Source organism: Astyanax mexicanus, chromosome 2, assembly GCF_023375975.1.
Source record: "Astyanax mexicanus isolate ESR-SI-001 chromosome 2, AstMex3_surface, whole genome shotgun sequence".
In the NCBI taxonomy this organism is placed as follows: Eukaryota; Metazoa; Chordata; class Actinopteri; order Characiformes; family Acestrorhamphidae; genus Astyanax; species Astyanax mexicanus.
Window position 1 is genome coordinate 36,222,131 of NC_064409.1, and position 12,610 is coordinate 36,234,740.

A 12,610-nucleotide genomic window follows, 5' to 3' on the forward strand; every position below is an offset into this window, starting at 1 on the left:
TGGACTGGACTTTTCAACTTGTTCCTTTGCTCGAAGGAAAAGCCAGAACGGCATACGTCGCTATGAGTGCAGAGGACATAAATGACTTTGATGCTGTAAAAGAGGCTATTCTCAAAAAGTTTGAGATTAACCCTGAGACTTACAGGCAGCGTTTTCGCAAGGACAGTGTTTTAAGAGGCGAAAGCCGAAAGAGCTCTTCACACGGCTGTCGGGACTATATGCTAGGTGGATGCGTCCGGAGGGGAAAACAAAGGAGGAGATAGGACAGACCATTGTCCTCGAGCAGTTCTTGAACATGATCAACCCAGAACTGAGGAGTTGGATCATTGAACGCAGCCCTGCTTCACCCCAACAAGCTATCGAGATGGCCGAAGCCTTCATTGCAGCGAGACGGGCGGAGCGCGACTTCCATCTCGGCAAACCAGACTCCAGTAGACAGGCCGGTAAGTTTGAAAGCCGTGATTATTGCAGTGGTATGGGTCAGCATAAAACTAATACGCAGTGGCGTACTACCAATAAACCTCTAGCTGATAAACCTAAAATCAAATGCTTTAGCTGCAACCAAATAGGGCATAAATGAATGCCCAAATCCTCCTAGTAGCTCTAACAGGCTCTGCTACGTCCCTAGGAAAGAAAATCCCCTCGTTACAAGCGACCACAGTACTGAAACAATGGTACGGGTTAAAATACAAGGCAAACAATACATGGCCTTAATAGACACGGGGCGAGTCAGACACTAGTTACCCAAGCATGTCTAGAAAATCTTCACTACAACTTAACAGGGAAGCTAAAGGTTAGATGTATACATGGGGATGAACAGATCTACCCAACAACCGACATTAACCTTTGCATTAAAGGACAAACTTACCTGGTAAATGTAGGAGTAATTCAAAATGCCCCGTATGCTGTAGTACTGGGTAGGGATATTCCTATCCTAGTCGACCTACTAAACCAACAGTGTAGCACAGCTGAGGTCATGGTAGTAACAAGGCAGCAAGCTAAAAACACAGCGGAAGTGACAGCTAAACTGCTAACTGAACTACCCTATGCTGTAGATATCCAACGCAAAAAGTCTAAAATGGAAAAACGCATAGACAAAGTTAAAGGCACCAAAGTGAGTGAGGGGCTAGAGCAGCCAGCTATTAACGTTAGCTTACCCACTGACTTTGAACAGCTGCAGAGGGAGGATGAAACACTAAAGCCACTCTATGCTAAAACCATCCCCTACACCGACAGTAGTGAGGAAGGCTGTTACTTGACAGTAAAAGAGGATAAACTGTACAGAATCTCTGATCAGGGAGAACAGCTGGTACTTCCCTCGAGTTTAAGGGAGGAGGTTCTTAAACTGGGCCACGCGGATCCCTGGGCGGGTCATTTTGGCCAAGCAAAAACTTTTAGCCGAATAGCGTACCGGTTCTACTGGCCAGGCCAGTACGCAGACGTGGTTAAGTTCTGCAAAAACTGCCCAGAGTGTCAGCTTACAGCAGCTCAGAAGAAGTCAGACAGGGTACCAATGGTGAGCATGCCTATAATCGACATCCCGTTTTCACGAATAGCTATGGACATAGTAGGTCCATTGCCTAGAACCAAAAATGGCAACCGCTACATCTTAGTCATCATAGACTATGCCACAAAATACCCAGAGGCTTTTGCTCTGAAAAAAGTGAAAACTCGTCAGATCGTTAATGCGCTCATACAGCTCATCGCCAGGGTAGGCGTTCCTAAAGAGGTATTGACAGATCAGGGCACCAACTTCACCTCCAAACAAATTGCAGAAGTATATAGCTTGTTAGGTATTAAGGCTATTCATACCACTGCATGGCACCCACAAACTGATGGCTTGACGGAGCGCTTCAACAAGACCCTGAAACAGACTCTGAGAAAGCTCACAAACAGCAACGGCACAGACTGGGACACTTGGTTACCCTACGTTCTGTTTGGGTATCGTGAGGTTCCACAAGCTTCTACTGGATTCTCTCCATTCGAGCTACTTTATGGATGACAGGTGCGGGGCCCTCTGGACGTCTTAAAGGAAGCCTGGGAGGGAGACCACAGAGAACAGAAGCTCAACATTTTAACGTATGTTTTGAAAATGAGAGAAAAGCTGAGCCAGCTTACAGAGACTGTCCGTGCGAACATGGAGAAAGCACAAGAACGGCAGAAGCACTGGTATGACAAGGCAGCAAGGAAACGAGGGCTACAGCCTGGGCAGAAAGCACTAGTCCTCCTGCCTACCAGCGATACAGGACTTTTGGCAAAATGGCAGGGTCCATATGTGGTGCACAAACGCATTGGTGAGACCACATATGAACTGCACACACCAGATCGGCGGAAGAAGTACATGCGCTTCCACATTAACATGCTGAGGCTGTGGAATGAACCAGAGGTCGCTAACTCGGACCAGCTGTGGATACGAGCTGTGGGAGAGGAGGAGGAGGTGCTGGAGCAGTACTTCCCCACTGAAAGTGAGGGAGCGGTTCTTCCTGTGATGTCTCACCTCAATGTTCATCAGCAGATGGAGTTGCTACAGGTCATACCAGGAGGGCTCTTCTCTGAGGAACCGGGTCAGACAGCAGCGACTCAACACAACATCAGACTCACCAAGGAAGAGCCGATTCGACAAACCACCTGCAGGGTGCCAGCACGACTCGTTCCTGAATTAAAACGGGAAGTGGAAGAGATGCTGAGGATGGGCGTCATAGAACCGTCAGACAGTGGATGGTGCAGTCCTGTCGTTTTGGTCCCAAAGAAGGATGGTGGACTACGTTTCTGCGTGGACTTTTCAAAACTGAATGCTGTTTCAGCATTTGACCCCTACCCAATGCCGCGGATGGACGAACTGATAGAGCGGTTGGGTAAGGCCAGGGTGTTGTCTACCCTAGACCTTAGTAAGGGGTATTGGCAGGTGCCACTCAGCCAGTCGTGCAGAGAAATGACAGCATTTCGGACACCGTCCGGACTCTATCATTTTCGGACTGTGCCTTTTGGTTTGCACGATGCAGCGGCGACCTTTCAGCGAATGATGGACAAAGTCCTCAAAGGTACCGACGACTTCACGGCAGCGTATATCGACGATGTCGTCGTCTTCAGTTCGTCGTGGGAGGAGCATCTGGAACATCTGGGACTCGTCCTCAACAAGATTGCCAGTGCCGGTCTCACTGTGAATCCCAAGAAGTGTCATCTTGCTCAGACGGAGGTCTCATACCTGGGATACGTCCTGGGTGGAGGGCAAGTGCGACCTCAAGTGGACAAGGTGGAGGCGGTACGAGCAACCCCGCAGCCTACCACCAAGCGGCGAGTCAGATCCTTTTTGGGTTTGGTAGGTTGGTACCGTAGGTACATCCCCAACTTTGCTGAGAGGGCAACCCCTCTGACTGATCTGACTAGAAAGGACATGCCACAGAGGGTCAGGTGGACCGAAACCTGTGAACGTGCTTTTCAAGATCTCAAGAATGCATTGTGCAACAAACCCGTTTTGGCTAGCCCGGACTTTGCCAAACCTTTTGTTGTGCAGACGGATGCGTCAGGACTTGGGTTGGGTGCTGTGTTGTTGCAGGGCGAGGATCGTAAGCCTGTCCTGTATATCAGCAGAAAACTGTTTCCGAGGGAGGTCAAGTACTCCACAATAGAGAAGGAGGCTCTTGCCATCAAGTGGGCCCTTGACTCCCTAAGGTACTATCTACTTGGACATGACTTTGTCGTGGAGACAGATCATAGAGCTCTCCAATGGATTAAAAGAATGAAAGACTCCAACGCGCGGGTCACGAGGTGGTATCTCTCACTTCAGCCATTCCGCTTTGACATTGTCTACAGAGCAGGTTCTGAGAATGTGACTGCAGACTTTTTATCTCGTCATTGGGACGGTGTGGACCTTGTGGAGGGGGGTGTGTAATGAAGCAGGTTACCCTACACATTACCAATAGCTATTTACACGTGTATACTTACCTGTTCTAACCTGTTACTGTTCATACTTACCTGGGTAGTCCTAAAAGAGTACAGGTGGGCTAACCACTGAGTTTTACTTACCTGGGTGATACCATCCTCTGTAGAAGGGGAGGGGTAGAGGAGGCCCTGTGGAGACAAAGAGCGATGTTATTTATGTGCTAACAACACGTTTAGGCTGATTATAGTTATGTGTGTTCTGTTTGAAGGATGTCTCAACATATTGATTGCGTATACTGTTTCCAGTGCAGATACTTTTATGGGTGATAATGCTCATGTTAACCTGTAATTAGATTTGGTGCATTCAGGGGCGGGGCTACCCGCATATATACCTCCCAAGAATCGGGAGAAAGGGGATCATTGAGAACTTCGGGGGGAAGGAGAGAAGGTCTTCATCCCATAAGGGCCAGGTTAAGTTACACCTGTGCCAGAGTAAGAGCATGCTTGTATGCTTCACGTTTAAGCTCCTGTGACTTTGTAGTCATAATCTTTTTCTCTGATGAGAGACAGTTTCTTTCTGGTTTAGTTTTCTTTTTGTTTATTTGTTACTTTTCTTTTTGTAAATATATCTGCGCGCTATGTAAATATCCTTCACCGCTGTGGCTGTAAATAAAATCTGGCTGGGATAAAAGAAGAATTACTGCTTTTTGCTCTCTTTATCTGGTACTCCAGACTGCACGCCCGACACTACCCATGCAGAGTAACCTTGCTCCTACTTCTTCAGTAGTCAGGGTTTACCCTTCATCACAATATAATAATATCAATTTACATTTTACTTTTGTTCTTTTATTTACATTTAAATATCTACTATAAAAACTTGTGTCTTGAGAAGAACAAGTGTGATTAATCACAGAATATTGTTGTGATTAATCAGATTACATTTTTTAATCGATTGACCCCACTAGTTTATACTGATATAACTTGTGACTCAATTGCGATTCAGATCGCCTCCTCTAGTGGTTTGAGTGATTGGATTTGTATATGTTATTAATAAGTTTTGGGTGTTTTTACACTTGCATTTTTATGTGGCTCGGCCTTATTAATACGAATAATCCTGATACTCAAGACTTATAAAATGACTAGATGTTAATGACGCCTAAATGGACTGAAGCATGCTGTATGTTTGTTTTTAAAATGGACATTTTCTACATTTTTCTGTTGTTTTTACAGAATTTGACAATTGTATTATTTGTTTATTTTATTTTGACAACCTGCCGGTCAGTGAATGTGTGTTATTTTAGTCTGCCTTTAAAAATAGACAGACGGACACAGAGAACGTAAAGAACATCTCTGAGAGAGATTAAAGAGCCTGAGGCTGGGAAACTCCAGTGAGGACGGTGAACTAAAAACTTTAGTGAAAATAAAAACACACACACAGACACACCCACTTATTTAATCCTACTTTACTTCCTTCCAGGATATATACAGACACTAATACACAACACTGATTATATCGCTCTTTCTCTTTTACGCTCTGTCTCACTTTTGTTCTCTCTCTCCTGTTGCCTCATCTTGTCTGTTTTCCTCTCTCATATTTTAGCCATTTTTAGTCTTGCTTGTTGACTCCATTTTTCTCCACTCACTCCCTTCCTCACTCTCAACCCCTTCCCTTCTCTCTCTTTCTCTCTCTCTCAGCATGGCAGGAAGCATGGCACAGGTGGGCCAAAGGCCTGTTTTTCTTTCATGTCATTGCCAGGTGGTGTGTGTGAGTGTGTCGCAGAGCTTAGATCAAAGTGTGATAATGGCGGCCTCTCTCCAGAGTCATCCTCAAAAGGAAAAAGGAAAAAAGCAAACGTTTCCTGTCCCTAAAAATAGCGCCCTGTGAGAAATTGTGCTTGCTAACCCGTTCCTTCCTCTGTGACAGAGCAGTGTGTATGTGTGTTCGAGAAGACTCTTGAGAAGAGCTGTGGCGCACCCCCAGGGTTAGGCCATATGCTGCCTGTCAGAACCTGTCTCTCAGAGAGAATGGCAGGCAACCCACTGTGCAAAATTAAGTCCGTTTCTATCAGTTCTGATATTGGGGTATAGAACATCATAATAGTCCTGTATCCTGTTTGGTCCTATGTTAGTGTTCTAGTGTTTCAGTGTTACAGGTTGGACTTGTGTCTATGTTACCTTCTGGCTCTTATAATATCAGACTGTTATGGTGAGACCAGCTGGAGTCGTTAGACACATTCTGGTATTGTTTCACACTTTATAAATCGAATCAGACATTTTTTTTGGCATAACTCTTTAAGAAAATTTGACTATTGAGGACAACAGCAGGTTTATTGAAGCTGATGTCCGTAAGTTTTGGGATTTCGAGGATTTAGGGCTCTCTCTGGTGAGAATGGGTAACTGCACCGAGCTTGCAGAAGAATTATTTTAAACTGGACGGCTGTGATGCGGCCTCCTTTTGGAGCCAATTAATCCGATTCCAGGTTATTTTCAGTCAAAGAGAGAGAGAGAGAGAGAGAGTGCTCAGTCAGAAACTTTACTCCTTCATTTCTTTGCTTTCTCAATGAGTGAATGAGCTAGTGAGCTCTGAGATTCCCCTTCTGAAGTCTCCATTGCTCCACCAGCCGCTCGCGTTCAGTAAAACTGAGCCGCATCCTCTTTCAGAGGCTGTTAATGTGATGTAAGTATGTAAAGTTGTGTGACGTGGCCAAAAGAACTCCTGCAAAAAGTGACCCGACACCCCTGTTTTTAGAATAAATATATTAGGCTTAGCAGGGATGGTCATTCCAGTACACTGGAACCATTAAATACAATATGTTATACCTTGTTCACTCAGAAATGCTTCTGCTTTTAGTTTAGAAACAAAATAATACAGACTGCTTCTTAAAAAAAAAAGGAAATTCGATTAAGTGTACTATAATTTACTATGCCTGGTTAAAATACTTCATTTTACTCAGTTTACTCTTTATGAGTGACTGGATAGGTAGATAGATAGATACTTTATTGATCCCAAAGGAAATTGAACCCAAGTGTGATCTGTCCACCTTGTGAGTTCGGCTACTGCATTTCTCTACAAAAGATGGTGACGAAGCTATGTTAATTTCACATGTTCATATAACATTCTAGTGACCTCATATGTCACTCATGGTGCTAAGATGTTTTGTTTTGATATCTGTGTGTTAGAGCCACTCAGCCTCATGTCTCGGCATTTTTCTGAGGTCCTGAAATCATCTCCAGCATTTAAGTCTTTAGTGGTTGTAAAATAATGCTGTATGAGTTCAAATACCTTATTATTTCTTCAAAACATTTGAAACATCATTATTGCAAATGCTACATATAATTACATTGACACACAGTACAGTTACATTCACACACAGTGCAATCACATGTTTTCTTGTATTTATTCTTGGGACTTTTTTCAGCAGAGGTTATTAACATAAGTCATCAGTGTTAGTCACCAACATATGCACCTGCTTCTTGTCTTCACCACTAGACTATGAGTAATGTCTTACAGAGCAGACAAATAAACATTCTGTTGTGAAAATACACTTTACATTTTTTCAGCCTAAAATTCGGCCTATTGCAATGTTGGATGGGTTATGTCAGTTCACAAATTATAGGAGTTTAAATTGTATTGAGATGAGTTTTGGTTATCTAATACTTATACAATAACATGAAGTGTTACAGATCACCTCCTGAAGTGGTTTGAGTGACATGTTTTGTTAAATGTCCAGATATAAATAGGGTCTCATATTGTTTAAAATAACATACTAACACAACTCAGTGTTTGGTGAACCAACATACCAGTAGTATTTGTCAGTATGGATAGTTTTAGCTGAGTGTGTACTAGATCTATAGATAGTAGCTTTGTGTTGATCTAACAACACAAGACCTAAAGCATTTAGTGTTGATCAGCTGTTTTAGTATCTATCATAAAAAAGAATAAAAAAGTTGCAACAAGTTTTTGGTTACCGTATTTTTCACACTATAAGGTGCACTGGATTATAAGGCGCATTAAGTAAACAAAACTGTAATTCCTAACAATTAATTCCTGTAAAATTTTCTTTTACAATCAAATGAGTGCTGGGTATAAATCTACACAGATTTCTCTCCTGTGAACTGTTTACAGTAGGCTCAGATTTCCAATAAGGTGGGGTGCATTAGCATTAGCAGCTAACTGCTAGCTAACCGGATAATAAGGCACACAGATGATTTTTGGGAAAATGAAAGGATTTTAAGTGTGCCTAATAGTGCACACTAAATCTTAAAATATTTGAGAAACTGTAAGCATTAATAAACAGGTAGCCTACAAAGAAGAAAATAATTCACCGTCAGAAAAGTGGGACTGTCTTTGGGCTTATGTTTAGGTTAAAGGTAAAATGTTTACCAATGAAAAAGAGTTTTCCTCTGTAGAGGAACTAATGAACTGCTAGAACTAACCTGTATAGTGTTCTAGTCCTCTACACCAGGTCTTTTCTCCTCAGTGGATGATGAGCTGTGTGGTCAGTTTTTGCAAGCCCATCTAACATAAGCTAGAGAACATAACTCACAAAGCTCAGTATAAAAAAATCCACCTGCTATTTAAATGTATTATCTTCCAGAGAAAGTTTGGAAATAACCTTTGGTACCACTGTGAAACTCAGGATTTATACAGCGTTTTAAATAAAAGGTAATGGCTCCACATAAAACGTCATGTTGGTTTATTGTAGAATAAGTTGGTAGCGCAATTATTGCAACAGGCCTAATATCGGCTGTTTATTGGGTATTCGTTATTTTAGCACCAGAACTGGTATCAATACTTTGACCGCTCTGTTTTAGCAGAGCATCCTCTGGTGTTCTCTAGATGCCATTGTTCTCAGAAGATAGTTAATGGAAAGTAGAAAACAATAGAATATGTGGAATTTTACATTAAGTTGCAAAAAGTAGTTTAAAGTCCCTCAATTTCTGCCACATCTTTCTCTGCCACATCTTTCTGTTTTGAACACACTGTGTTTTAGAAAATAGACAATCGCACACAATTTAAAGAAAATCAAATCATGGCACAAGGACGGCACATCACAAGAAGTGGTTTCTCTTCAGTGTTTTAAAATAACTGGGAGCTGAAGAATCAGGGAGGAGGGTCAGAGTGTATAGAAATATATTAAATGCACTATAAAATGTATCAAAATGGTATGAAATGGTCCACAGTGTGCTGGTGTGACAGAGGTGATGGCTGCAGGCTTGCAGTGTGCTGATGAAGATTGTGCACGGGTCACAGTGTGCACTTTCCTGTGTTAACTTGCTGGCAACCGTGCATATGCTTTTGTTTTCCTGTGTATGTGTGTGTGTGTGTGTGTTTACATTCGGTGGTGCGTGTTTCCTGTAACTGGTGGTTGATGTTCTCAGCTGTCATATTAGAGTGAGCAGCAGTTGGGTTTTTCAGACACACATCTGTCAACAAAAACAAGTTAATTTATAGCTATGGGTGTGGGTTAGGGTGGAGATAGGCTAAAGTGGGTGGAGGTGTGGGTGAGTTAGTGTTACAGTAGTTGGTGCGTAAGCAGGATTTCTGAGAGTAAAAAGAGGGAAGGAGCTGCTCAGATTCCGAAGTGCTGTGCAGTCTTTCCAAATCAGTCACAGTATTCTATAAGCCTGCTAATGAGGTTTCCTTTAGAAAACTAAAGAGATGGGAGATCTGCTGATCTGGAATAAAAGAATGACAGAGATTAGTGCACACAGTCCAAGTCAGGTTTTTTTCAGTTTTAAATTGCATTGGCAATAAAATAGGTTACTATTCAATAAATTGCAGTATACAGTAGGGGTGGGCAATATTATATCGTATACAATATATCGTGACAGAAATAACATGATATTAAAAATCCATATCGTGATAATAGAGATGTTCTGTCTTAAAAGTAGTCTATTATTTACTGTCAAGCTTTAGGTGTATTTATTGTATAATTGTTTAGTTTGCAGTTTATATTCATGCACTAAATATTCTGCAATATTTTTTGCTGCATTATTATTTTTATGCTATATTATTTATTTTGCCACATTATGATTATACTCTTATACTATATTCCTGAAATTAATTAATTATTTTTCTTATTTAGGAATTAGTTTTCCTATATAGCCAAGTATATCGTTATCGCAAAAACACCCTGAAATATAGTGATATTATTTTAGAGCCATATCGCCCACCCCTAGTATATAGTGTTATATACAGTCATGGCCGAAAGTGTTAGCCTTACTGTTCTACTATATGCTATTTCTACTATATTTAAATTATATAATGTATATAAATATTTGTGTATAAGTATTTGTATATAATGTATATAAGTATTTGTGTGTATGTACAAGATACATTGTACATAATTTCGTACAAAAAATCCAAAAATGGACCAGACAGAATTATTGGCACCCTCAAATAAATATTCACTTGATTGTAGATGCATGCCAGCCACATGTTATTAGTCTTAAAGGTTATTATTTGATAATAAATGACTTTTCTAATATCCTAAACTTTTTGTTAGTCATTTTGGATATGTTGTTCTGCAAAATTCTGTATGTGTGTGTATATATATGTGAATATAAATTCCATAATAAATCAGTAAATAATAGATAAAATAATACATTTAAAGTTAAGAGGTTTTGAAACTGTATTTGAAACTCAAGGTGTCAACATCAGAATTGGTATCAATCAAAAAAAAAAAAAATATATATATATATATCATAGCATATTTATTTCTAATGTTTTCTATTATTTCAGTTAGTTTTTTCAGAACAGGAAATTCCACTCTACTGTTAATGTTGAATTATCTGAAACCAAAAATAAAATACATGATTCCATTCATATTGTTTATGTTTCCTCTAAATCTTAAAAAAAAAAAAAAAAAAAATTGTTGCGTGACCCCAATACCGGTATACTGATGCCGTGCTGTTATTTAACCCAGCACAGGGTTTCCAGGACGAGGTGCACTCTCCACTATAATGAGAGCTTGTGTGTGACGGGGTGTGTTAGACACGCCTCCCCAGCAGGTAACAGGCTGGTTTATAAGCTGAGTGAGAGGCAGTCTCTCTCAGCACACACTGACTGATGATCTCCTCCTCTCTTCCTCTCCTCTCCACTCTCCCTTCTTCTCTCTGTTTGCAGCCTAAAATGACCCATGCGGTGACTCCTGATATGTAAATGGCTTCCAAAGTGCGAGATGCAGTGGTGTGGTACCAGAAGAAGGTGAGTCAATGCTTTTGGACCTTATATATTTTTTTTTTCTTTGTGTAGTACTGTAGGGTGCTGTTGCATGAAGTGTGTATTATTAGTATTGAAATATTATCTGCAATTTTTTTAATGCTCTTGCATGGATGAAGACTGCTTAGAAGTTTTCCTTGTGTGTGTGTGTGCTCTGAAGAGTGGGTTAGGGATCAGTTGGTACTGCGCTACTGCCTTCATCTGTTTGTACATGTACTGGTTAGAGTAACTTATTACATACATTTGTCATGAGTAATGTAATAAGACAGCAGCATAACAATAAAGCCTCTGGTCGTTCAGTAACACCATCCCGTATAGCTAAAGGTGACCACAAATAATCAGCCTTGGATCTGATACATGTCCAAAATCCTGACCATGCAGCCTTTGGTGGAATGATAGCATTCAGTTTTATGCAGTATTAATGTGGTATATAATCTTTAGAGTACAAAGCATAGTTTTGTGATGCATTATGATGATTTATTACCAATTCAACTTGCACATGGTTCATTGTTGATTTGAACGTGGGCGTGTATATCAATGTAGAGGTACTAAATTGTTCACACTAAGGACTGAAACGTATCGCCCTCCCACACAAACGTCAAATGTTTTGACACAAAATGCGTCAGCAGTGTCAGATTAAAAAAAAAAAAAAGCTTTTCAATTTAACTTTCTTATTAAGCATACTACAATAATTGTACTCTGTTTTTGCTGCACATAATCCAAATACAGCCGTGGAAAAAAATAAGAGACCACTTCAGTTTCTGAATTACTGCTATTTATAGGTATATGTTTGAGTAAAATGAGCATTGTTGTTTTATTCTATAAACTACGGACAACATTTCTCCTAAATTCCAAATACAAATATTGTCATTTAGAGCATTTATTTGCAGAAAATAAGAAATGGCTGAAAAAAACAAAAAAGCTTCAGAGTGTTTAGACCTCAAATAATGCAAAGAAAACAAGTTCATATTCATATTCAGGTTTTAAGAGTTCAGAAATCAATATTTGGTGGAATAACCCTGGTTTTTAATAACAGTTTTCATGCATCATGGCATGTTCTCCTCCACCAGTCTTACACACTGCTTTTGGATAACTTTATGTCTCTCCTGGTGCAAAGATTCAAGCAGTTCAGTTTGGTTTGATGGCTTGTGATCATCCATCTTCCTCCTGATAATATTCCAGAGGTTTTCAATTTGGTAAAATTAAAGAAACTCATTATTTTTAAGTGGTCTCTTATTTTTTTTATGTATTGCGATACAGTAAAATATTGTCAGATTGCCCAGCTCTAGTTGGTTAGATAGCTGATATGTGTATACCGTATAATTGGAATGGAAATAAAGATTAGAATGACTGTGCTATGTGAAAGGTTAAACAAAGACAAAGCAATTAAAGTAAAATTATACTGCAAGTCAAAGGAAACAAAAGAGCGGTCCTGTCATTTGATAAAATAAGGTTAGATATGGGTCATTCACTCACATGTGTGACAGGTGAGAAAGGTATCTG

At 40.4% G+C, this 12,610-nt stretch overlaps 1 protein-coding gene across 3 annotated transcripts in view; it reads left to right on the forward strand.

Moving 5' to 3' along the window:
* LOC103025055 (protein PHTF2) overlaps positions 1-12,610 on the forward strand; it is an 89,352-nt gene that overhangs the window by 31,924 nt on the left and 44,818 nt on the right. For all 3 annotated transcript variants that reach the window (XM_049474295.1, XM_049474297.1, XM_049474296.1), the window contains exon 2: positions 11,012-11,092. In XM_049474295.1, the coding sequence (XP_049330252.1) occupies positions 11,048-11,092 (45 nt within the window). In that variant the 5' untranslated portion in view covers positions 11,012-11,047. The remainder of the gene's footprint in view (positions 1-11,011; positions 11,093-12,610) is intronic.